Genomic DNA, 27470 nt, shown 5'->3' with positions numbered 1-27470 from the left:
ATGTTTCGCGAAATCGTTACAACTTCCATCTCTAATGGCAGATACAGATTTCCAACTACCCAAGTGAAATGAACAGATCAGATACAAATACGATAATTTGCTCATACCCATTTTTGGCTGGCCAAACCATGATACGATCTATGTCCACGGCCGCACTAGGGATAGTGGCATTTATAGTCACGATATTACTTAGCCACGGGTGACCCCTACAGATAATATGATATCACTCTCGTCAGATGGTACGCCATCATCCACTGGGGGTGGTACTCTTATATCTTTCCATACTAGATAGGGGAGGGGGAAACAGATACCCCGAAGGGTAAGGGGAACAGATACTCCTTAAAAATAAAAAGTCTAACGAAACACTTAATTCATTATGTATGTCAATATCCTGTAGCAAGCCATCAGGTCTCTGATGTTCGAGGTGGCAGTGCTCCAGCCGGCGTGTTGCAGGCTAGCCTACAAGCACACAGGCTTCCTGCCGCGCATGCAGGGACTGGGCTGCGCGCAGGCCCTAAGTGCACAGGGTCTATCCGTGCAGACTTGATGTGTGGACGGCACGCGAGGTGACGAGCGGATGGCCCGCCTGCGCACGACAGGGCCCGCACAGGTGTTGAACCTGCACCGTGTGCACGGAGGGGACATGCGCGGTGTGAGCACAGTGCCCAGCACCCGTGCGGGCAACTTGTCTCCCCTCGGGATTTTCCTCCCGATTTGCCGTTTTTCCGATTTCTTTCAATTTTTCTATAATTAATTGAATAAGTTAAATTTAAAGTTAAATAAAATTAAATAAAAGTAAAATGAATAAAAATCAACCAAAATTACGAAATACGATAAATATTAAGCAGATTAAATTAATTAAGTTTAACATGGCCAAAGACCCGAATAAATAGGATTTTCAAATTATTTTATTATAGTGATGGGCCGGGTGTTATATCCTTAAAAAATTTAGTCCCTAAATTTGTTTCGAATAAATCCGAATACTTTTCCCTCATTTCGCCCTCCAACTCCACGTTGCTTTATCTGGAGTATGATGCTGTCATTGTACCTTCACCATAGGAATTGTCTTGTTACACAAGGTCTTATCGGTCCATCCAAGACTCTCCACAAGAACCTCATCATAAGTCATGTCAGCCTGTACTTACATTTCATCGCGAGGAATAATATAAGAAATAATATGAAAAGGATCAGGGTGATACCTCTTGAGTATTGAGACATGAAAGACATTATGCAGACCCGCGAACTCTTGGGATAGAGCGAGGCGGTATGTCACGGGTCCAATGCACTCGATGATCGGAAAAAATCCCACATATTGAGGGCTCAACTTCCCTCTCTTCCCAAACCACATTTTGCCTTTGTAAGGGTAAACTTTTAGGAAAATTTAATCTCCCACGGCAAACTCCAAAGGTCGCTTACGATTGTCGGCGTAACTCTTTTAGCAGTTCTGGGCAGTTCTCAAGTTCTTGCGGATGATTACGACCTTCTCAATGGTCTCCTAAATGAAGTCTGGTCCTAAGTGGCGCTGGTTCCCGACTTCACTCTAGTAAGTAGGAGAACAGTATAGCCTTCCTTACAAAGCTTCATATGGGGCCATACCGATACTGGAATGATAACTGTTATTATAAGCGAATTCACAAAAAGAAAAATACTCATACGAGTTATCTCCAAAATCAAGAACACAAGCACGCAACATGTCTTCCAATGTTTGGATCGTACATTCTGACTGACCATCCGTCTGGGGATGATAAAAGGTGCTGAAGTACAATCCAAACCCCAGAGTTTCTTAGAAGTTGTCCCAAAAGTGAGAAGTGAACTGGGGATCGCTGTCGGACACAATGGATGAGGGAATTTCATGAAGTCGAACAATCTCATCAACATATAGGTGGACTAACTTACCGGTGGAGTCCGTGGTTCGAATAGGCTGGAAATAAGTAGTCTTGGTCAGCCTATCCACGATGACCCAAATGGCGTTTTGACCAGAATAGGTCTTCGGCAAATCGATGACAAAGTTCATAGTCACATGCTCTTATTTTCATTCGTAAATCGAAAGACCCTGTAGCAAGCCACCAGGTCTCTGATGTTCTGCCTTTATCCATTGACAAGTGAGGCATCGGGAGATATAGTCAACTATATCCTTCTTCATTCCTGACCATTAATATTATCGCTTCAAGTCCCGATATATTTTGGTACTCCTGGAATGAATGGATAACTTGAAAGTATGGGCAATTTTGAGTACATTCGTATGTACAACACTAGGGACCCAAATTCGGTTCCGGAATCTGAATAGTCCATCATCAGAGATTCTGAAATCAGGAGATTCGTCAAAAGTGAACTTACCTAGATTTTTGGTAAGTTCTGGGTCTGTTGCCTAGGCTTCCAGATCTTCATAAAGAGATCCAATATGGCTCGGATTTGAGCGAGATAGGTGTCCTTGTCGTAGTAGCTAAGACGGAGCGATTGTACAGTGTCCATCTTCCAATTGGAGGCCATGGTTTGAGCCAGCACGGTAGACTCCTTTCGGGTTAGTGCATCGATGACTACATTCCCTCTCCTGGGGTGATAAATGACCTAACAATCGTAATACTTCAAAAAATCCATCCAGCACCTCTACCTCATGTTTAATTCCAGCTGAGAGAAAATGTACTTAAAACTCTTATGATCAATGTAGATTTCAAAAGTCTGATCATATAGGTAATGCCGTCATATCTTCAGGATAAAGATAATAGTTGCCAACTGTAAGTTCGTGGGTAGGGTAGTTTTGCTCATGAATTTTGAGTTGTCGGGATTCAAATGTGACTACTCTACTATGCTGCATTAGGACACACCCCAAATCCATATGAGATGCGTCGCAGTAAATTTGGAATCTCTCAACATCGTCAAGAAGGATTAATACAAGAGCAGAGGTAATAGGGTGCTTAAGTTCCATGAAGCTTTCATTGCACTCATAATTCCAGACGAATGGTACACCATTTCGGGTGAGTCGAGTAATAGGGGCAGTAATCTTAACGAATCTGTCAATGAACTATCAGTAGTAGCCTGCTAAACTAAGAAAACTACGTATCTCGACCACGTTGGTGGGTGGATTCCAGTTGACCTCAGATTCCACATTGGACGGGTCTACAGCAATTCCTTCTCTTGAGATTACATGATCGAGAAAAGAAACTCGGTCCAACCAAAAGGAGCATTGTTTATTTTTTCATACAGTTGGTTTTGGCGGAGGGTCTCCAACACTTCAGCCAAATGCACAGCATATTCTTCAAGCCTTTTGGAATACACTAGAATGTCATTAATAAAAGCGATTACGTACTGATCTAGTGCGTTCCGAAAAACTCGGTTCATTAGATCCATGAAGGCCGCTGGGGTATTGGTCGATGCGAACATCACCCTGAACTTGTGCAAACCTGCATCGGAAAGCTGTTTTTGGAATATCTTTTTCTCTAACTCTCAACTGGTGGTATCCAATCCTGAGATCGATCTTAGAGAAGATCGTGGCTTCTTGCAGTTGGCCAAAGAGATCATCGATCCGGGATAAGGGATATTTGTTTTCAACGGTTATTCGGTTGAGTTCCCTGTAGTCCACACAAAGTCGGAGGGAACCATCCTTTTTTTTCACGAACAACACCGGAGCGCCCCAAAGAGAATGGTTAGGGCGAATGAATTTCTGGGTGATAAGGTAGGAAAGCTGATGTTCCAATTCTGTTAGCTTAGTGCGACTCATGTAATAAGCGGGATTCGAGATCGACTGGGTTTCAGGCAATAATTCAATCAAGAACTCTATCTCACGTGGAGACGTAGACTAGGAAGTTAGATGGGAAAGACATCCGAAAAATTGCAAACAATTGGTATGGAACACAGCATGATCAATACCCATATTTCTATTCATTCAATTGTTAAGAAATGATAATAATAATTTTATTCTTTTTTCGGGTATCGTAAAGTTACACTTTTACTTTCACAGTCTATTATAGCTCTATACTTTTCCAGCCAGTCCATTTCTAATATTACATCAAATCCTACAAAATCTAACAGTATCAGGTTTACACATATCTCTATTCCTGAAGTTTTTATCCTACAGTTCTTATATACATAGTGAGTCTTTAGTAGTCCCTTAGAAGGAGTTTTCACCACTAGTGTTTTTCCTAAAGGTTCTTATCTAAACCCTAGATTACAAGCAAATGCACAAAAAATGAAAGAGTAAGTTGCACCTGTATCGATTAAAGTCTTGGCAGAAGTGTTATAAATAGAAAGCATATCCTGAATAAGGATAGGAGCAGGAAGGGCACCAGATTCATCTAAGTGGTACACTCAACCTTGTGCTACAAGTCGAGTTACGTCCTTTAGTCGTTGGGGGCAGTCCTTTATAAAGTGTTGGGTGCTTTCGCACCGATAGCAGGCGTTATTGATACGCCGACAAGGCAAGTCACCATGCGACGACCACAATGCTGATAGGGTTGGTTAGCTCGGGCAGGCGGAGCTGTAGGTGGGGGCAAGACAGGAGGAAGGGCAGCTCTAGTTTGTTTGTCTGGAGGGTTACTTACTGGGTCAGACAATTTCCTTCTAAGTTGTTGGGGTTGTTGTTGGGTACGGGCTCAGACAATGCGTTGGTACTTGGTCGAGATAAGGTCTTCGGCCAACTAGGCATGTTCAAACACTTCTGCATACGAGCTGAGTCTCAACATCACGACTCGATCATAAATGTCGGCACGAATGCTCTTGAGAAACTTCCTACCTTTTCAGCTTTCAGGGATGACCATCAAAGGGACAAATCTAAATAGTTGAACAAAACGGGCTGCATACTGGGCAAAAGACAGACTTATTTGACGGAGATCTGAAATTCTTCCTTTTTTTTTTCCCGAACATAGACATGGAAGAAGTTATCAAACAAAGCATCCATAAAAACTTCCCAGGTAGTAGGAGTAGACAGGACTTCCTTCTTAAGTCGCCGCCAGTGTTCTGCTTCACCGTTTAATATGAAAGCTGCAATGGGAACTTTTTGTTCTTTAGTTTGGTTTAGGATAGAGAAGAGTTTCTCTATCTGTAGGATCCAGTCTTCGTCTACTGAAGGATTAGGGCCACCTTCAAAGTGTAGAGGGTTAAGTTTCCTAAATTCCGCTATATTGTGGGAGATAGACTGATCTGTTGGTATTTAGGGGCAGAGGGTGGACAAAGGTTGGTCTAGTTTTGTCCTACGGTTGCAGTTAATCCTTGCATGGCTCGGAAAAGTTTTGCAAATTCAACCCTGGTCAGATGAACTGGGGCTTCAGGTGGCTCAGTGCTCTACGGATGGTTTTCCTCGCGTCATTCCTATAAAAGAAATGAAGACACGAACTGCTGGTCTAATTTTGAAAAGATGACTTATTTCTTTCCTAGGTATTCTAAAGGATTCATCTACCTAAGGTCTTAGTGCAAGGGATTTGATCCGCAAAATTCTGCTATGATACCATCTATGATATCCCAAGTGCTAATTAAGGCAAATAGGTGTGAGATACAGATTGAGAATAATGAGTGCATAATAAAATTTATGCAGCGAAACAAAATTATTACAAATCCGTAACAAATACATATGAGTTCTAATAGATAAATATACTGAGTTCAGAAGTGGCTGCAAAATATAAGAGCCACTTCTTTCACTATGTTATTAGACTCATCAGAGTGCAGGAATAGTCATGCACTCAGACTTGTGGATCTACAGGATCCTCATAGACTTCCAAGAGTAGGTCAGCCTGCGGTTCCTTACTTTCTTTCTCATCTTGGGAGAGGAAGGCATGTAAAGAGTGAGTTCCATACGCTCAGTAAGGAAAACAGTATTAAATTAACATCGTAAGATTCAAAAGTTAATTATTTTGACTTAAGAGTTTGTCATTTAACATTCTCGTTTATTTATCTCACATTATGAAAAATCATTTATTTGTTAGGAAAATGGTATGTTAATACAGACAACCAAACGTACATCATGACAGACAATAGAGAAAATCAAATAAATTATAAAATGTTCAGATTTTCGTGTCATGTTTCGCGAAGTCGTTACAATTTTTCATCTCTTATGGTAGATACAAATTTGCAACTACCCATGTGGAATGATTAGATAAGATATAGATACGGCAATTTGCTAAAACCCATTTTTTGCTGGTCAAACCATATTACGATCTATGATCTCGGCTGCACCAGCCATAGTGGCTCTAACAGATATCTATAGTCACAACATTACTTAGCCACAGGTGATCTCTACAGATAGTGTGATACCACTCTCGTCAGAGGGTACACCGTCATCGACTAGGAGTCGTCCTCTTACGTTTTTCCAGACCAGATAGAGTAAGAGAAAATAGATACGTCGAAGGGTAAGGGCAACAGATACCCTTTACAGATAAAAAGTCTAACGAGACACTTGATTCAATATGCATATCAATACAGATACACTTTGGACCATACAAACTTCATTCCACTTTTCTCTTTTCTTTTTTTTATACTTTTTACTTTTATCGATTACATATTATATTTATTATATGCAAATTCATGAAGTGTCTGCAATTCACATAACATGCTTAAAAACAACAATAATTCGACTCATGTGAACACAAAAGCATACAAAACAGGCAAAATCACAATCATATTAAATTAGTTTATCTAAAGATATTTCTTAAGATGTCGAAAGAAATACTAGATTTCTTACCGAAATCTCGATATTTTCTACTTCACTGTTCTCCTTTATTTCTCTTCTTCTCTTACTAGACTATTATCTCTCTCTCTCTCTCTCTCTCTAAATCTTGAAAAATTGAAGGAAAGGAGAAAGGCAATTTATAGAGTTTTGGAACCGTCGGATTTACGTCAAGTGGCGAAATCTGATGAAAAGAGAGGAGAAAAAGATGTTCGGCACGAAAAACAAGGGGGAGGAGGGTGGAGGGCCTTCTCCACCGGTGGCAACGGCGTGCGTATGCACATCCCGTAGCTACTGTGTGCGCATATGCACATCCGCAGCTACTGTGTGCGCATACGCACATCCTACAGCTATTGTTAGCGCACGCATGCGCGCACAGTGCCCAGCACCCGTGCGGGCAAACTGTCTCTCTGCTGGATTTTCTTCCCGATTCGCTGTTTTTTCGATTTCTTTCAATTTTTCTATAATTAATTGATTGAGTTAGACTTAAATTAAATACCAATAAAATAAAATAAATTAAAATTTAAATAAAAATAAAATAAATGAAAATTAATCCAAATTACGAAATACGATAAATATTAAGTAAAGTAAATTAATTAAGTTTAACGTGGCCAAATGTCTAAATAAATAGAGTTTTCAAATCATTTAAGCACAATGATTAGCGGGGTGTTACAGAATACTTCTTCAAGTTCGATCTATTCAGGCGTCCGACAGATCCGTCTAGATCAAAGCGGCTTAGCGCGTTGAAGGATCATATTCGTGAATGACAGATGCGGCGATAGCTTAGCTGGAGGGACGCGCAGCAGCCGTGTGAAGGCAAGTCTGGAGAGGCGCAATTCGGGCGGATCGTGTGCGACTAGGCCAGATCCATCCCGATTGGGATTTTCTAATGGTAGTACAATGGTTTTTTGGACTGCAAAGGGTTTTCCAGTGTCGCATGTGGCTCACGCACTCTAGAACTACGACTTTGGGATGATGGTGGGAGTAGATCTGGATAATTATCAATTCAGTTTATTGTTCTATTTTAGGATTTAGAAAAAATTCTAAAATTAGAATCCTACATCAGTCTTATTTTAGCTCTGACCCCATGTAGATTTTGAAGAGAAATATTTACTTTTTTATTTTCACTTATCACTTATAATATTACAATTGGGTTATATATACAATGGAATATTTACGAATAAGGAAATTTACATTATTGTAGAGATTGTAATTGATTCTACTAATTAATTACTTCATTATAAGAAAGATTATAAAGGAAAAATATCTCAACTAATGTATCAATGGAATATTATAATCAACATGCTTACATACTCTTCCTCAAACCAACCACTTGAGAGTCTACTACTTTTTTCAACATCTTATAACAAGTTAGTTGCTCTTGATGTCTAAGTTACCAAACACTTGTATATCCTTAACATAAGAATGCCCTAAAAGTTTTCTCAAATTTTTCTTATAATATCAAAGAATCGAAAGGAAGAAATTTTTGCTTTTACTTTATCAAAGAGTTGATTTACAAATGAAAAACACATTTGGGGCTCAACTAAGGCTCAAGAGAAGATAAGATTTTTGCTTGATTTTATGACATAGATTCTCCAAAAGCTGTATGAAAGATGTAGGAATGAAATATTTATACGAGTAAAAATAAAACAGAGCCATTAGATACATTTTACAAACTAGATCTAACTCAAAAAAGTTGTTGATACATCATTTCAAAAAGTGGAGGATTTTCATGCAATGTGATCCTACATATCACATCCACTGACACATCAACCTTAAAAAGGTTGTCTATTTTAAAACCTTATATGATTCTGGACATGGTTTGAGAATACATCCTCTATCGCATCTAACATTCAAGTATACTTTTTATATGGTTTGGAATGTGATTCACCGAATCATATGTCATAACACATTGCTACTTAAGGCATTTCCTTAGGGATGAACATTTTGCACATTAGCTTGTTTAATTGGACCTGCTCAAACTCAATTCACTATAATTTTTTCATTAGAGCGGGTTCTGGTTGTGTTGGGTTAAGGTTGATCGGAAAAGATGTCATATCAGGGGTTGGTTTGGGTTTCACCTTTTAAAACCTGTCTGAACCCAGACTACTGCGTACACATATATATTTTTAATTGTTTTTACTATAAATATATTTATATTTATATTTATAAATATAATATATTATATAAATAAATATAGTTATATTTATATTGATAAATATAATTAATCTATATGAATACTTTTTAATTTTTTAACTTTTTTATTCATGTCAATATCATTATATTTATAGTAATCTAATAAAATGATCGGGTCAAATTTGAGTTGAATAATCTGTAAACTTGACACAGTCTGAAAAAGAAAAGATCAAACCCATCTGGATTCGGTGAGTTCGGATTTATTCTCTATAAAGAGTGAGTCATTTATGGTTAGTAAAACCTGTCCCTGGTCCATCTAGTTGCGATCTCTATATTTCCCTGTGTACTTGAGGATATGATTTTACCAAATTACATCTGCTGACACATCAACGAAAATAATAAGAATGTTTTTCTCAAAAACTTCCATTCGCTTCGAAGTTTGTTTCATACATATTTTTTAATTAAATTTATATTTAAAGACAGATAAAATAATTTGAATTGGACCAGGAGCTTACTAAGTCAACTCGGACATGAAGCTCACTGAGTCAACTTGGCAATTCCTTACCTTCCTAGTATAGTGGCACGACAGATGGATCAAGGTCGGATCCTGCAAGTCGGACCAATGGCCAACACGCTCACGTTTGTCGCAGCTATGAGTCATATCTGGTTCGTGATAGAGTTGGTCAGCTAGTGTTTTATGTCGCGTTTACTAATGAAGTTCGCGGTCGTGAAATTTGCACAACATTACATTTGCATGATTGGAGAGAGCTGAGGTGGTGTGAACAAATGGTACGGTTTTGTTTGGATGCGTGGCTTAAGGCGACTATGACTAAGGGATCTGGCACGCAATTGTGTGATCATGTCTGAGGCTAGGGTGTTCGGCAATGGCAGCTGGGGTCTGATCAAATAGGGGGGCACACAGGGCAGCGTATAGTTGGGGTCTAGCGGCTGATCTGAACTGCTTATGGCTGTGCAGCTTGGAGGCTGGAGTTGGCTATGAAGGCACCAGTTTTTTGGACTGGTTATTGGTCTTATGGTGATTGTTAATGAAGGCTAGCCCTCTTAGGGTTTTGTCTTATTTCGGCAATGAGATCGATTAGGATTTGTGAAAAATGGTCTAGTTTTTTTTTCTCCTAAAACTCTAATATCATGTTAAGATTTTTTTTTATTGATATGTATTCTATTGTATATTACAGTCATATATATATATAGATTTTTTAGAACAAAAAAAAAAAATTAATTATAATTAATTACAAACATTGTAATTTACTATTATACCCCTTTATCTTGCTTTTGTTCCAACATTTTGATTTACTTCCTTTTTAACAATTGAGCTCTTTAACTTAATTTACTTATTTTTTAACACCATGATTTACTTCATCTTTAACAATTTATAATGTTTTTTAAGTTACCTTCTTGAAATAGAATTTAAGAAATACTAGTGCCATAAGAATAGAAAACTAAATACTAAATACAATAGTTTTATATTTAAAAGAATTATTATTTTTAATCTATTTGAAAAATATATACTGATTGCATTATGTATCATTCTCTCTTCCTTGGAGAAAACTCATTAAGGAGCTTTGAAGTGATGGATGATGTAAGAACTCAAAATTCAAGTTTTCTTATATAAATTCGGCAAAATTTGCACTTGATCATCCCCTAATAGAAAAATTTGGTAAGACACAATTGATTCGGAATGTAAAACCCTGTAGGTAAAGTGAAATCAACAAATTGAAACATTGTTGTCTCATGATTTTTGAGCTGGATCTTTGTAGACGTGGAGTCTAGTTCCCAATATCTAGTTCTGGGACCTTGGAGGGTAACCTCTAATATAGATGAACCAGGTTTTCTATGGTTTTTGTCCTTCACTTAGAGCCTATGATTTGATTCTAAACAACAGGGCTCATTAAGAGAGAACCTGAAGATCACTAAAATTAAAATACTTAAGAAATATAAAGGCAACTTTTCTGGATTCATAACAGAAAATAGGACCCGAATATATATAGTTTTTCCAATTACAACCTAACTGCCATCTTAGGGATAAAAATTCCCCCCCTAAGACCAGCAACTGCGTAGGATTATACGGAATACAGAATTTGACGTCTTCAAACTGATTTGAACATAACATGTAATTCTCTTTGACATGGGCAGCACTCTGTTGGTGCTTTTAAATGTAAATTCTTTTCCTTTCAAATAAACAAATGACTTGATAGACAAAATTGTTAAAATGAGGGAGGAGTTTGAGAGCCCTGGAGACCAGCTTAGCAATTTAAGAATGTACATGCCAGAAGGATTGTCATCTCCTTTTCAGAGCAGAAATGTTTCGTCTGACATATTGTCAGCAATGTCCCTGACGTCATCCACTGCATTTAAGCATATGAAATTATGCATATATTTCGTCAATATACATCTTTTCATATTGATGAGAGTCAAATACTTTGCTTCCATTGAGATCTTGCTTGCTGGCAAATTGCTGGTTCTAATATTATATCTATTTTTTTCAGGCCTTTGAGGGAAATAATGGTTATGTTGCTCCTTCTTATGACGAAGGTGTGCCTTCTGGGAATAGGTTCAAGATGAAACTAAAAGAGTTCCACAAGAGGTAATATCTAGAAATTATCTACAAGGCTTTCGTATATCTATTTAAGCATCTATGTTATTCTTATCAGGTTTATTGTTGCAGCACTGCATCATTCACTGCATTGGATAGGAACTACCTAACTCCCTTCTTTACAAGTAACAATGGAGATGAGGAGGATGAGGATGAACATGGTACATGAGATGGGCAGAAACCTCTCTCTCTCTCTCTCTCTCTCTCTCTCTCTCTCTCTCTGTGTCTGTGCATGTACATGTGTGCGTCTCTCTGTGTGTCTATCTGTCTATCTACCATACTCAGAATATAGGCTGGTAGGCATACATCTTTTATTAAGATGTGCTTCCTTTCTTGGTCTACATGTCTTGCTGAGATCTTTATTAGATTTCCAGCTTTTTATTAGTTTATTGTTTTAACTTTTCTTAGATATATCAACTCCTTTGACTATTCAGTCAAGTAGGCCATCTCCATATCTCAATACTAAGATCTTGAACACAGTAACGGGTTATTTGAGGACAGGAATTCCATGTAGCCTGTTCCTGGTAATTGTAATACAAAAATTAAGAATTCCTTCCCTATTTTTTATGTGGAATGGACTATTTGTTGTTTAGGGTGTATTTGGAATGAATCTGAAAATCTAAAGGAACTTACTTACAAATTCACACTTAGTTCAACTAAGAGAATATGAAAATTATATTAGAATGTAAAAAAGTTGACCTCATTGAATACCATGAAGTCACTTATCTTTATCATATTTTACTATAACCAAATGTAGATTTGCAAATAAATTTCACAATAATCCTGAATTTGTTCCAATGAACTTTGTATGTGCCTGTAGATATATTGTGACATCATGTGGGGACTATAATTTTCCCTTGGATTCAATTTTCTGTGTTCTTCTGCTATCATCAGAGAGAAATTTTTGTGCAGTCAAAACAATAATTTTTGTGCATCTGTCTTTTGTTGTTTCTGTTTATATAATTAGAAATTTTCTATTATTATTCTTGCCAACAATCGATCCATTGCTTTTGTTTATTCCTTAGAAAATCTTCTATTTCATAGTATTAGACATGTGATTTTGTATGGTTATGTGCAGATGACCCAATGCCAAGTTCTAGAAGAGGGAGTTACTATAATCGTGGCTAGTAACTCTATTTCCCATCATTGCATATGGGGGTGGATGGATTGACTTTGTAAATAACATAACAGACAGTGGCGGACTGGGCTGGGACTGCAAACTCCAACGATGAATGTGTTAATACAGCAATAGATGTGGGCCCCGGAGACATTATCTGCAGCGAGACATATTACGTATGTATGCTCGGGCTTTTGTTGTCCAGCTTCCAGACCACATGGTTACGATTACATATATAATGGTTTCCCTAACCATTTCATTCAGGATATGATGTTGGTTCTAGTTACTTTTATTGGAAATTTCATGGTCAAGACATTATTATTTCCAGTGGAGTGGATGACTTTAGTTAGTGGTTACTGCTGAATGGGAATTTGTTTGTGTCATTGTTCTCAGTTATTCCGGGCAACTTCCGAATAAAAATTAACTTTAGTTATATGCAAGTAAGATTGTATGTTTCATGTGAAAAATATAGCAACTTAATCATTTCGCAATATTATTATTATTGTGGTTAATTTTTCTTTTCGTAAAACTGCTGCAAGTGGCTTACCCATTTCAAAAGTAGCTTTTTAAAAGAAGCTTTACATAGACACTAGCCTATGTGTGCAGCACCGCGTTTAATAGGAAAATTTTAATTAAATATATTATCTTTGTGTATAATTTGATGAAACTATCTTGGATTAATTTGATTATCTTTTTCTTGGGTGTCTTGTAATTTTTTTCAATTAAGAGTCTGGCTTTAGTTCTTTGATAACTGTTCCTCTATATGTATTTTCCCTGTTGAACTCTAATGCTTATTGCACTTTTGGAAGGCTGAATAAAGATGATGAAAATCTTCTATTTTTTAGAAAATCAAGTCCATTGTGTGTTGGATTTCTTCCACTCTTCATCTTCTCTGTAAAACAGAGGCAGCAAGGAACTCGAACTTGTGGGAAAAGTTAGGTAAAATTTTTGAATTACAGCATTGTAGTAATAAAAAGAAAAAATTATCTTTTATTGTTTCAGATACATTTACATTTTTAAAAGTCAAGATTAATTTAGAAAATATGTAATAATATTTAATTAAAAATAGTGTAATGTCTTAAAGAAAGAATTACATTTGAGAAGGAATTCACAATTGAAGCACTTGCAAATTTTAAAATCTACCATGTTATTTAACAGAGGATTTGTTTAATACATTCTGGAAATGCCAATGGCATTTTCAGAAGTACCAATTAAAAAAAAGCTATAATCGCTTGAAACTATAATCAACATCTGTTAAAGTGACTCTGTGAATTTCAAGGCAGAAAAAGATAATTTGTATTACTATGATATGCATAAATTTACAATTTAAATCAAGGAAACATGAACACATAATTGTAATAAATGTAAAATATACAAAATAAACACATACTTGTTTCCTTATAAAATGGTAGCCAATTTTAATGTGATCCGTCCGGACATTAAATACATTGAAGTAAAATACACAATTTTAACATTGTTACACCAAAGTATGGAGGTGAAGATATGTGAGTGAAGTATAGTAAAGAGAAATTATAACAATAAGGTTTCATTATGGTATTGCAACAATCTCATACTCATTTCCAATTAACGAACAAATAATAATTGATTGTTTCTTGGTTGTTTAAGAGATAAGAACCTAAATGTACAATGACATTGTTAGTAAAACAACAAACTAACAGTCGTCAAGACAACTATCCTAATTAACATTAGAGAGGTATTGCAAGAAAATTGGTGAAGGAAACCAACTAGAGGCTAATGACTAAAGTTTGTATGATACACAAAAGAAGTCTTTTAATATTAGCACAATGATTAATAAAGAAACTCGAGATGAATTGGCCTAATTTTTTTAAAAAGGAATGTGAAGCCAAGTTAAGTCAGAGTGGTATATTCTAATGCACCAATCACATATTAATAGTATCAGAGTTATTGAAATCTTTCTTTCCAGTTTTAACAATGAAGGATAGGGTTAATAACTATTGGAGTTGAATAGTCATTTGAATTATTTATATTTATTTTAACGAGTAAGTCATTAAGATATTTGTATTAAGAGAAAATTATATCGCCATTTTCGTACAAAACTTCATTACTTTCTCTAGAATAACCAAGAAAGTACTGAACTTTTCTAGATATTAATTGCAAACTCCACCTTAGGTTGTAAATTGGCAACTAGCACCATCAAAGTTTCTTTATTATATTATTATTATCAACTTAAATAAATAAAAGTAAAAAGATTAGAGGATCCTGCCTTAGAGATGAGAAAAGATTAACATGCTTCGGATGAAACACAACTAATTTGCTTTAGAAACTAGTTTAAGTAATCAAACCATACCCTTGGGCACCTTGTTGAGGTTATATAAGGTTTTATAAAGCTTATAAGCGTGATTAGGAGAGTCATTGTTCTCAAAACTAGTAATTTGTGTATATATATTCTCCACAATATTTTTATGAGGAAATATGTTAAGAACATTTAACTAATATATATCTCAGTGAAATGAGACAGTAAAAGAAAGAAAAAAAACAACCATACACTTGACTATGTTAATAAAAATCTCTTCGTAATAAATATCTTCTCTTTGATTAAATCCCTTTTTGATTAGATGTAGTTCGCACTTATCAACATTATCATTAAGGTGTCTCTTAATTTTGATATATTATCGGATGTTTATCTATAAATAAAGGTAGCTCATGATATCTCATGCAATTTTGAAATCGTAATTAATTAATAAATCACAAGTAAATGTTAGAAGAATCTTGTAGTAACAGTAAGACATAAACAAAAAGAACATATGAAAATAGTGGACAATAACTTAAATAGTTAAAATATTAAGAAAGTTTAATAAATAAATAGTTGGAATTTCAAAAATGGATGATTTCAGTTTTTGAATAAGCAAATATTCAGAAATGAAAAAAATATATTTAGAGTATTCATAAATTGAAACAAAATAACCTAAATCTAAAACAGAAGATAAAAATACATCAAATGCAAAAAAGTAGAAAGTGAATCAAATTTGTTGAAGCATGAAAAATATTGCCACACTACAAGGTAGGTGATTCAAACTTTGAAATGACAAGTTTTATCCAAACAAGTATACTACTAGGAGATCAGCAATTTTCCGAGATAGTAAAGTTAATAATGATCATCCTCATCCCGATTACTACTAAAAAAAACCATTACATTGAGGTAGCAAAGAACTTATATCAAAGCCTTGAAATAATATCTACAGAAAAAGCACAATTGACAGAGTAAAAAGCAAGAAATGAACCTCAATACCAAGGAATAAGGAGACCCATGTCACATTCAGAAAATTCTTGTTGAAGACTCATACAACTTAGTTTTTTTCCCTTTTGTAAGTTAAAATAAACAATTTTTTGGATCAGAAAAAAAGATGTTTTGGAATAGGCAACCATAATCCTGTAGAAAATTTCTAATATGCAGAAATTAAACCCGAGGTGCTTATTTTAAATCACAAAAAGAGAGTTAGAAGTGGAACATATACTACCTAAATAACCGGACATACATAATAAGAGAGTGAACCTCCAGTATGAAATCGTTTCTTTAACCAACTACCAATATATTTCACAGTACTTCCTATCGTGCTATCTATATTTGTTTGGAAAATTAGCGGTTCCAATCAATTCCATTGGATCGTGGCCATTGTGCCATGAAATGAGCAATCTGTTAAAAAGATCTTCCATATATTTACATTATCATTTTAGCAAGCCTTTGAACTAACTAGTAAACTGGTGTTGACAAAGTCTATATCCTTCCTCCTCCCAAAAGGTTCAATACGAAATAGATTTATTTGTTTCCGGTTGACCATGAAGGTAGCACTCTTCCTCTACCCTTCTCATCGTGGTCAACGGCATAGTCCCAATCATAAAAATCTGGTTCATCATCTAGGTCTTCATTGCAGTAATTTGGCAATGTAGAACTGTAAACATCAGCATTTTTATTCTGAATTTTTGCAGCCCTTTTGTTTGAGTTACCAGTGCTGCTGGTGAAGTCATCATCATCTTCCATAGTTGTACTACCAACACGATTTGCATCTCTTCTTCTCTTTGCTGAATCACTACTGTCATTGCTACTGTTACTGTTCTTGTTTGTCTTGTAATATTCTTTGATGGTAGATTCAATAGCTTCCAGCAACCGATCTCCATACTTGCTTAACTTGGCCCTGAATGAACCAAAATAATGGTTAGTGTTTGTTTCCATACGCATGCAGATTTACAGCTTAACTTCAAAAGCTTACTTTCCAACGCCATTGATCTCCAGGAGTTCTTCCTTTGTTCTGGGAATTCTTTTGCTTATATGCTGCAATGTAGCATTCCTAAGAGAATGTCATGTATTAACAAAGACCAGAGGAAACGTTCAGCATGACTCCGAGCGAACAGAACTGATTCAAACCACAGGGAAGAAGGAAATAGCTGAAGCTCACCCAAATATGTGGTACGCCATCACCCTGTCTCCAGCCTCTTTCACAAGATTAGTTCGAAGAATTCGCAAAGCGGAATATAATTTGGCTGAGAGATTCTGAAGTTACATAATAAGCTAGTTAAGTGGTCCAGGATCATTAATCTCAAGCAGAACAGAATAATGAGTAAAAAGATACATTCAAGATACCAAGTCAACTTCAGGTTGATACTGCAAAGAAGTATCAGTTTGTGGAGGACTCAACCTCCCAGACAACAGTGAGCCTTTTGCAGGAGTAACTTCATATTTGCTAAGTTTAGATGTTTTAACAGAAGATGGAACCCTGCACAGGACATAATAGAGACCCATCAGTATTTGACCTTCTTAATTTAAAGGGAAAGAAAAAAATGCAGCATTCAGCTAATAAATCCTCTCAGAAGAAAGATCATAGAGCTTGATTAAGTTAGCCAATCACAAATTAAACCTCATAATCTTCTAAAATTTGAGCATTTAAAGACTAGAAACACTTACTGCTCACTTGGTTGAATTTTCACTCCATCCTAACCAATCCTCACTTAATTTCCATGTTAGAAGTAGAAATTAGCATACTGCCCGTAAGGAATTCAAGGTGGATATGGTTGGTGGATCAAACTAATCCTCACTTAGTTTCCATGTTAGAAGTATAAATGAGTATACTGTCACTACGGAATTCAAGGTGCACATGGTTGTAGATCAAACATAGCAAATCATGTTCTAATTGTAAAAATTTTGACTAACATGAAAATTAAAAGTGAAAATTGGCTAGGTGTAGAACAAGAATCGAACCAAACTAGGCATTATAGTATTTAGAAAGAAAAACATTTCCAGAAATACATATATGTCAACAGACTCGGTACCATACTTTATTGACAACAATCCAAAACCATACACCAAAACAATGTGGATGAGATGTTCCATCTACAATTGTTCTGCAGTTCTGCAGGACTTTATTAGTCTCTCAGAACTGGCATTTAAATAAAATGCTTGTCTCCCAAGCTACACCACCTTTATTTTCCAAACTATGAATTTATTCAAACAAAATATAAAACATCCTACACTTACAGGGATAATACTTGCTTAATCTCTCTGAACTTGAAAATAAATTGTAAAAGGATTTTAGCAAACAACATCATAATGAACTTGTTCAAATTTCTACTAATTGTGCTTCTAAAATAACTTATATTCCTTGAATCAGGAAATCTCTCCGCCACTGAATGAAGCAACACAAGTCACTTTATTAGTACTTAAAGTCCCAAACAACATCAAACATATAATATTCACCTATCTCTTTTTGGTAAGAAAATATATATCCTGGAAGGTCTTTGATGGGGAAAGTATGGTCTCCGACTTGTTTTTCGAGAAGGGAGACATGGAACACTAGATGGATGCGGGAAGAGGGTAGTAACTTGAGACGATATGCCACTGGCCCAATTCGTGCTTCAATTTGAAATGGCCCAAAGAAACGGCAAGCCAGTTTTTGGATAGCTCTCTTGAATACGGTCTGTTGTCGGTAAGGTTAAAGACGTAAAAAAACCCAATCAACAACTTGAAACTCCACATGGCGACGACAGTTATCTGTTGATTGCTTTATACGATTTTGTGCTGCCTATAAGTTGTTCTTGAGCTGGGTATGGAGTTCATCCCGAGCAGTTAACTATTGGTCAACCTCATTCATAGCTGTCATGCCTTCCACATAGTGAGGGATGGTGGGTGGCAGTCGCTCATATAGTGCCTGGAAGGGAGTTATGTCAATGGATGAGTGGTAGGTGGTGTTATACCAACATTCTGCCCACGAAAAGAAGAAGCACCATTTATTGAGCCGCTAATGTACAAGGCATCGGAGATATTGTTCAACACATCAGTTGACTACTTCTGATTAACCATCGGTTTGAGGGAGGTAGGTCGAGCTCATCTTCAGTTTGGTCCCTGAAAGTTTAAAGAATTCTTTCCAAAAATGACTAATGAAAATAAGATCCCGGTCACTTACAATGGAGCGGAGCATGCCATGAAGCTTGATTATATTTTCAGTGGATTTTCTGCTACCCCTTTGGCGATGTATGGGTGACTTAATGCCAAGAAATGAGCGGATTTACTAAGCCGGTCAACAACTACCAATATAATGTTCTTGTCCAAGGAAGGCGGAAGGCCTTCAATGAAATCCATGGTAATGTCATCCCATACCTAACACAGAATCGGTAGAAGTTGTAAGAGCCCAACTGGAGACAAAGTTTCGGACTTGGCTCGTTGGCATGTCTCACATGCTAACACATAGTCTTGGATGGTCCGTCTCATGGAAGGCCAATAAAATTGCTACACTAGTCGTTTATAGATACTGAATACCCGAGTGATCGCCCATAGGAGAATCATGATAGGCTTATAGAAGCTGTCGAACTATACTAGATGTAGGAGGAATGATAACTCGGTGTTTGTAGTAGACCAGTCCTTTTTTTTTAGATATGGTTGACCGAGTTGTTCTCTTGCTTTCTTTATAATTTTTTGGACACAGGGGTCGTTTTGCTAATTCCTTTCTGATCTGATCCCATAAAGTTGTGCTGGCAGTAAAGAGAGCATGCATGGTAGGATTATGAAGTTGTCGGAATAAGGCATCCGCCACTTGGTTTTCTTTGTCTGGCTTATACAGTGTCTCATAATCATAACTGAACAACTTAGAGACCAATTTTTTTTATTCCGGGGTGGTGATCCGTTGGTCCAACAAGTACTTCAAGCTGCGTTGATCAGTTTTGATAAAAATCTGCGCTTTAGTAGATACAGCCTCCAAGTTTGAATGGCGACAACAATGGCCAGCAACTCTTTGGCATAGTTGGACCACGATAACTTGGATGCTCCTAAAGCACGGCTCATATACACAATGGCTTGCCCTGTTGGGTGAGGACTACCCCAATTCCTTCTCCGAATGCATCAGCTTCGATAGCAAAGGCTTCATTGAAGTTGGGGAGTGCCAGAGTAGGGGTGGTGGTCATGGCATGCTTAAGTTCAGTGAAGGCGGTTTCTACCTCTGTGTTCCAATGGAAAGACCCCTTTTTGAGTAAGTTGGTGAGAGGACGGTCCACTATTCCATAGTTTTGTACAAACTTGTGGTAATACCCTGTGAGTCCCAGAAAACCTCTAAGCTCTGTGATCGTAGTAGGTCTCGGCCATTCCAACATAGCTTGAATTTTCTGTTGGTCTACCTTGACACCTTCCGAGGATATGACCCAAGTATTCTACCTCTTGACACCCGAATGTACACTTCTTGAGCTTCACAAAAAACTGATGATGTCTTAGGACCTCAAAAATTGTCTTAACATGAGCGATGTGCAATTCCCAGCTGCCACAATAAACTAAAATATCATCAAACAAAACCATAACAAACTTTCGCAGATATGGTCGAAAAATCAAATTCATAATACCTTAAAAACATAGACCGAAAGGCATTATCAGATACTCATAATGACCATTGTGGGTTCTAAACGTGGTTTTGGATATGTCAGCAAGGTGAACCCTGACTTGATGATACCCAACAGTGAGGTCTAGTTTGGTGAAGTATACGGCCTCATGCAGCTCATCCAACATATCTTCAACTGTCGGAATAGGAAAATGGTTTTTGATGATCACTACGTTGAGGGCTCGGTAATCGGTACAAAATCGCGAAGTCCGATCCTTCTTGCGAACTAACAACACCGACGATGAGAATGGACTCGTACTTGGCCGAATGAGGCCACTTTTGAACACGTTGGACACTTTCTTTCAATTTCATATTTCTGAAAATAGGCACAGTGGTACAGGCCTACATTGATTGGTTCAATGTCGTCTTTGAGGGAAATTCGGTGTTCAATGTCTCTTTGAGGGGGGAATTGCTTGGGTTCCTCAAACAGATCAGAAAACTAATCAATTACCTGTTGCAGCTTGGGTGGCTCAACTAGAGAAGGAACCTTTTTTCTGCTACAAAACAGACAACATATACAGAGTGCTGCTCAGCCACAGACTTGCTAAGTTCCTCCAGGGAAGCCGCCTGGAGTGGCAGGGCGCCCAGGCCGCACAATCGCCGCGGCTGATTCATCCATAGGAATTCCATCGTCATTTTACGCCAATCACGGGCAACAGTTCCCAATGATTCCAGCCACTGAACTCCTAAAACAACATCAAGCTCGATTAGTGGTAATGAGTAAAAAGTTAGGGAGAACGAGATGCCTTGAAGGGAAATCAGCACGTGCTCGAAGTAGCAAAAGCATTTCATCGGATCCCCACTAGCCACCTTGACCGAAAATGCAGGCATCGGAATCACAGGGAGCTACAAGCGGCACGCGATTCGGTCACTGATAAAATTGTAGGTAGACCCACTATTGATGAGGGCGATGACCTACTGCCGTCGAATGGAATTTCATGGTTTGGGTTATGGACCACCCGGTGAGGGCGTGGAGAGAGATTTCCAGGTCCTCCATGTCAACTTCTTCTTCCCCGACACTTCCTCCTTCGAGAAGTAGTAGCTGCGGTTTGCGGCATCGATGGCCCGCAGAGAATCGCTCATCGCAGTCGAAACATAATCCTTGCGCTAGCCGTTACTGCATCTTATACCAGGAGATGCGTTTTGCTGTGTTCGGGGCGGCTAGGGTTTGCTGAGTTCGCCAGTTTGTGTTGGGGACTATGAGGTTTGTAGACGAACCGGTCACGAACCGCCCGGGTTGGTTTATCTTTTTCTAGCACTCCACCTATTCTTCACTCATGCGGACCAGGCTGAGAGCGTCCTTAAGGGTCCTGGGCCGAAACATCCTGATCCCGTCAGTGAGCTCAAGCTTGAACCCAGCAGTGAAAGCCCTCACCAAGGTCTTTTGGGTCCATCCTCGGAACTGATTGCCCAACCTCTCAAACTTCTGCTGGTACTCCCTTAACGGCCTAATTTGTTTGATGTAGATCAGGGTCTCATCACAGTCTTCGAACTCGGTTGGCCCAAAACGGACCCATAACTCATCTTCAAAACTAGTCCAATCCACGACCCGACCCTCTTCCTTGTACGCCTTGCTAAGCCACTGCCACCAGCAGTTGGCTTCCCCTTCGAGATGGAAGGAAGTCAGAGCGACACGGTGGTGTTCAGCCGTTGCTTGGAAGTCAAAAACTATCCCACTCTATTGAGCCATTCAGTGGGGTTGCTGCCGCTAAATGAGGGAAACTCGAGCCGGGTCAATCTTGAGAAGGTTGGTAGCCTACCTTCTTCACGTTCTACACCTTCGTCGCGGTCTGGGCAAAGAGGTCCGGTCAGCTATGGTGATTGTTGCTGGACCCTTCTCGGCTAGAGGTGATCGAGTCCGAAAGTCTGTTGAAATTTTCCTCCAGCATCCGTATTTGCTCTGTTAGCCCAAGCTCTATGCAGCTAAAACTGTTTTGCAGGCCGCCGAGTCTAGCTTCCAAGCTCTTGATGCACTCCGTGTTGGTAGCCATAACAACCATGCTCTAATTCCAAATGTTGTCCTAGTCAGAAGCACAATATAACAGTAAAAGATTTCTCTTTTTGGCGAGAAAGACCAGTGAGAGTTCTGCAAAAATTTATGGTTTCATTCATGATTTTGAAGTTCTTAAATAGAAAAGATTAAAACTGCATTTCCTACTTTTATGCTTTTAGATAATTATCAGAAATTATAAAGGATAAAAGCAAAAAGAGATACTGGAGTTTGTGGAAGAGCAGATCGTGGAGTCGTGGGATTCACTGAGGATTCTTTGTTAACCGATTCTTTTACTGGTAGTGGCCAGTTACTGGAGATACTTGAGATTCTTGATAGGCACCCGACTAGATCTTCTAAATGGGGATTTATCAGTTTGCAAGCGGATCCTAAGTAATCGTTGTTGTTCATTGGATTCCGGAGGAACTACTTCGTTAGGATTGGGGAATTGCTACGATTCTTCCTGAATAGACTGGATTCTCCCGTCGAGAGTCACTTTGAAAGTCTTACCTAAACTCTGACCAATGAATATGATAAAGCCTATAAAACAAAGAGCTACTATCATTTCTTCATTATAGATTGAGATCTTCTTCAAACTTAATGCACAAATAAATAGAATAACAGCAAATAACATCTTGCTAGCATCCATATTCCTCGAACTCAATCTCATTTAGAAAGCTTATCTCTATCTTTCAGCAACTGAACAAGAAGTGGTTTAGGAAAGGACTGACAAATCGGATTCGTTAGCCAAGCGAGAAAGGCCCTGACCCTGCCAACCAAGTCAAAAGAAAAAAGAGAACGAAAGGAATCAAGGTGGTTCTTCATCTTTTCCTAATTCTATAGGAGGAATGGTTAACCTTGAATGCTATTAATAAATTCTACAGCAATAGTCCCTCGGACTCGGAAAGTCATAACGATTATGGCTAACCCAATAGCAGATTCCGCAGCTGCCACCGTTGGAACCAATGAAGCAAATGATTGACCCATCATATCATCCGAAGAAACGGAAAATACCAAAAAGTTCGAATTCACAGCTAATAACATTGATTCAATTGGCATTGACATAATAGGAATATTTCGTCTATTAAGGAGGATTTCCCGAATACCTAAAATAGAAAGAATCATAGAAAATGTGAAATATTTGATAGGATTCGTTTTGGGAACGTGGAATGTCAGAGAAATTCAAATGTTATAACTCCAGTACATTAGGAACCAAAACCAGAGACCAAAGCAGGGCTCGACAAAACAGAAAGTCTCAAAAATGGACAGGACATGTTGACCATATAATGTCCATTAGGTCAAAAGTCCGGCTTAACGGTCCATTGTTATATAAAGAAGAATATATAGATAGATATAAATCAGGATCGAGGTTCTTATTTCCATGGAACCACGAAGCAAGAGTCATAATCTTATCATCTATACTCTTAGATGGGAACCACCCTTTCTCTTTCTCCACGATATTGGCGACATGGAGTGCCATATCGCGCAAAGGGGATTCATATAGGCCAATACGCCTATTCCGATTATGACGATTGCGATTGAAGCTCCTGCTGGTGTATCTGGTCTTTCTCAAAAGAAAAGTTCCTCTTTTCGGAAGAGTCACTGTGACCGGAACTTCAAATACCGAGTTCGGTTACTAATACGATTTCGGTTTAGGTTGCTGTCCCTGCGCTAGCTGCGGGAAGTGTGCTGTTGACTTCATGATAGTGACCAAATACGAAGTAGTCTTCTTTCGTTCTCTTCTCTTCTTTTTTTTTAGGGCCTTTCTCGCTGGGCGAGCGCACTTTACTAATCTAATAGAAAGGGGTGGACGAGGTCAACTCTTCTATCTTCCAATTCCCTTCTTCACTTAATAACTTACAGAATGACTGCCAGACTGACAGTCAAAGAGACAGACCGACTGCTCTATCTATAACTAGGGATGAGCTTTTGACCATATTCGGGATACCCCCACCTTGAATTCATAACCTGCATAAGGAAGACCTGAAACTGGAGGATAGGCGGATGTTAAGTCTTTCCACAGTGAGCTCGTCGCGTCTTAGGTAAGGGAATCTTTATTCACCAGTACGTCAACAATCAGAAAAACCTCCATAGAGCACATTTCCCAATCTAAGGATTCTTTGTCAGGTCTTTCCAATGTCGGGGAATGGATCAGCAGCAAACCACCTTTTTTTACAAATGATTGTGATGGTGGAGTTGAGGCAGGGGACGGTGCTAGACGACTCGGCGATTCTACCCTACCTTTTTTCCCTGGATTGGATTCTCACCTTACTCCTTGACGAGAGCAACCCTAAGATAGATACCATGCCACCCCAATTTGTAGTAACCAATCTCTCTCACTATCTCATCTATTGAGACATCGTCCATATTAGTTCCTATAAACCAACTCTTATTCAGATTTATGTTAAGGTCCAAGATGATCTCAAAAACCTGAATTAGAGTTAAGACATGAGGAAGAGACTGATTATCATGATTTAGGAACAAGATGGTATTATCAGCAAATTGGAGATGTGAAACTTCTATATATTCCTTTCCAACCTTTAAGTCACACACCACTACTTTCTGCCTGCAATATCATCCTACTTAGTACATCCATGATTAATGCAAATAGAAAAAGAAAAAGTGGGTCTTCTTGCCTCAAGCTCCTAAAAGACTTAACCTAATCTTGTGGTTTCCCATTCACAATCACAGAAAACCAAGTAGAAGACAAGCATCCTTGGATTCACCTTCTCCATCTACTCCCAAATTCTTTTTTCTCCAAAACTCTATATAAGAATCTCCAATTCACATGATTGTGTGACTTTTCAAAGTAGACTTTAAGAATCAAACATTTGCCTTTTATCCTTCCTATATTTTCACTACTTCTAAAGAGACTATCGGTAAAGATAATTTTGGAAAGTTAGAATTTATTTTCAAATGAGAGTTTAAAATAAATCTAAACTTCATTTAATTTGAATAAATTTTATAAAATTTGAAATAAATCCCAAATTTTATGGGATTTGAATAAATTCTATAAAATTTGAAATAAATTCCAAATTTCATGAGATTTGTTATTAGTCTAATTTTATATTTTTTTCCCTATATGTATGTAATATGCTATAACCTGAAAATAAAAGAAACAGTTTTCTCATACTTTTCTTTCTTTATCAATTTTTTTCATAGTATCAGAACTCTAGAGCTCGATCATAAATTACAAAACAGCCATGGTTGGCTTTGGAACACCACCTCTAGAAGAGACAAGAGGTATTATTTTGACAAGCACTGGTTCTCAGTCACCATTAGTTATCTCCTCTACACCTTTAGCTGTCTCCCTCACTGAAAATTCATTTCAGATTACCATTCACAAATTGAATGGAAAGAACCATCATGAGTGGTCCCAATCGGTGAGGCTGACGATTGACAGAAAAGTAAAATTGGGTTCTTTAAATGGTGAGGTCACCAAATCTGATTTAAGTGATCCCAAATACTGACTTCGAAAATTCAATGGTGACTGTGTGGTTAACCAATTCTACGGAACCAGGGATCGGAAAGTTTTTTATGTTTCTACCAACAATGAAAGAGGAGTGGGATGTAGTTCGTAAGACTTATTCATATCTAAATAATCATTCCCAAATTTATGAGTTGAATACTCGAATGTGGAAAATGCAACAAGGTAATCATGAGGTGACGACCTATTATAATGATATAATGACAATATGACAAGAATTATAGATGTTTGAAGATGAATCTTGAGAAAGCCCCAATGATAGTGCTCCATATAAGAAAAAAATTGAAAAAAACCGCGTGTTTGTTTTCATATCTGGCTTAAATAAAGAATTAGATGAAGTTAGAGGTCGCATTCTTGGAAGAAAAACCTTGCCAACAATAAGGGAAGTGTTTGCTGAGGTAAACGCAAGGAAGCTCGGCCAAAGGTGATGCTGAAAAGCAGCAATGAGTCTGAAAAAAATTGATGAAAGATCAACACTGGTAGCTTGTGGTACAGATTCAGATGCTGAAAAACGTGGGGAAAAACAGCAGTCATGGTGGGACCATTGCAAGAGATCTTGGCACACTCGAGAAACTTGCTGGAAATTGCATGGAAAACCAGCAAATTTAAAAAAGAAACCAAGCAGCAACACCAAGTCAGGGGAAGACAGTCTTACTCTTCAAGCTGACAGCTCTTATTTGGAGCAAAAATCTTCTCAAAAATCGTTACCTTTCACAAAGGAACAAATAGAGCATCTTTACAAAATGTTTCAATCTCACTTTAGTTCTTCTTGTTCTTTGGTACAATCAGCTAGTCTTTTTTCTGCAACATTTATTTGTTCAAATTCTAACAGCTCTTGGATATTGGATTCGTGACCCACTGACCATATAATAGGTTTTTCGCATTTTTTCTCTTCATATTCACCTTGTGCAAGGAACCAAAAGGTAAAAATTGCAGATGGTTAATTTGCCTTGGTTGCTGGAAAAGGGACTATCTATCTCTTCTTCATTAACCTTGGGGAGGATGATTGGTGTTAGACAGGATAGTGGTCTCTATGTTCTCAACAACATATCGTTTTTTGAAAGACAAAACAATGAGACATGTTTCAATTCTATCTCTATGTCTCGTGAAAATAAAATTATGTTATGACATTATAGATTAAAATATCCAAATTTTTAATATTTAAAACATTTGTTCCAAAATCGTTCGTGAATAAAAATATTTCTAATTTTCAATGTGAATCGTGTGAATTAGCAAAACATCGTACTATTTTTCAGGCACAATCGTATAAAAAGTCTGCACCTTTCACAATGATTTATAGTGATGTTTAGGGTCCTAAAACAGTAACTTCTACCGGACAGTGCTGATTTGTCACATTTATTGATAATCACATTAGGGTTACTTGGGTATTTTTGTTAAAAGAAAAATCTAATGTTGAAAAAGTGTTCAAAAAATTTTATAATATGGTTCAAACACAATTTCAAACTCATTAAAATTTTCAGAAACGATAATGGAAAAGAGTTTTTTTAACACTATGTTGGAAAAATTTTTTGTTGAAAAAGGAGTGGTACATCAAAGTTCCTGCAGCAATACACCC

General features: G+C 37.5%; 2 protein-coding genes across 7 annotated transcripts in view; one reads left to right on the top strand and one right to left on the bottom strand.

The window, feature by feature from the left end:
• The window catches only part of NHX6 (Na+/H+ antiporter 6), a 49067-nt gene extending 36033 nt beyond the window's left edge, over nt 1-13034 (top strand). For 2 of the 4 annotated variants that reach the window (XR_015817027.1, XR_015817026.1), the window contains 3 exons: nt 11299-11396; nt 11464-11566; nt 12484-13034. Coding sequence is in view for 2 of the 4 variants with exons in the window: in XM_088213385.1 (XP_088069511.1) it covers nt 11299-11396; nt 11478-11566; nt 12484-12533 (237 nt within the window). In the remaining 2 variants the exon portion in view is untranslated. The remainder of the gene's footprint in view (nt 1-11298; nt 11397-11463; nt 11567-12483) is intronic. The other 2 variants (XM_088213385.1, XM_088213383.1) reach the window with 1 other exon arrangement.
• A 2919-nt stretch (nt 13035-15953) lies between these two features.
• Nucleotides 15954-27470, bottom strand: part of LOC110817328 (ATP-dependent DNA helicase Q-like 4A) — a 48694-nt gene continuing 37177 nt past the window's right edge. For 2 of the 3 annotated variants that reach the window (XM_022045821.2, XM_022045823.2), the window contains 4 exons: nt 17144-17276; nt 16959-17053; nt 16773-16850; nt 15954-16697 (listed from right to left, as the gene is read on the bottom strand). In XM_022045821.2, coding sequence (XP_021901513.1) covers nt 16322-16697; nt 16773-16850; nt 16959-17053; nt 17144-17276 — 682 coding nt within the window. In that variant the 3' untranslated portion in view covers nt 15954-16321. The remainder of the gene's footprint in view (nt 16698-16772; nt 16851-16958; nt 17054-17143; nt 17277-27470) is intronic. The other variant, XR_015817025.1, reaches the window with a different exon arrangement.

The sequence above is a fragment of the Carica papaya genome, chromosome 2 (assembly GCF_054855325.1).
Source record: "Carica papaya isolate Zhongbai chromosome 2, ASM5485532v1, whole genome shotgun sequence".
Classification (NCBI taxonomy): domain Eukaryota; kingdom Viridiplantae; phylum Streptophyta; class Magnoliopsida; order Brassicales; family Caricaceae; genus Carica; species Carica papaya.
The sequence above is the reverse complement of the archived record's forward strand: the minus strand, read 5'-3'. Positions and strand labels throughout refer to the sequence as shown.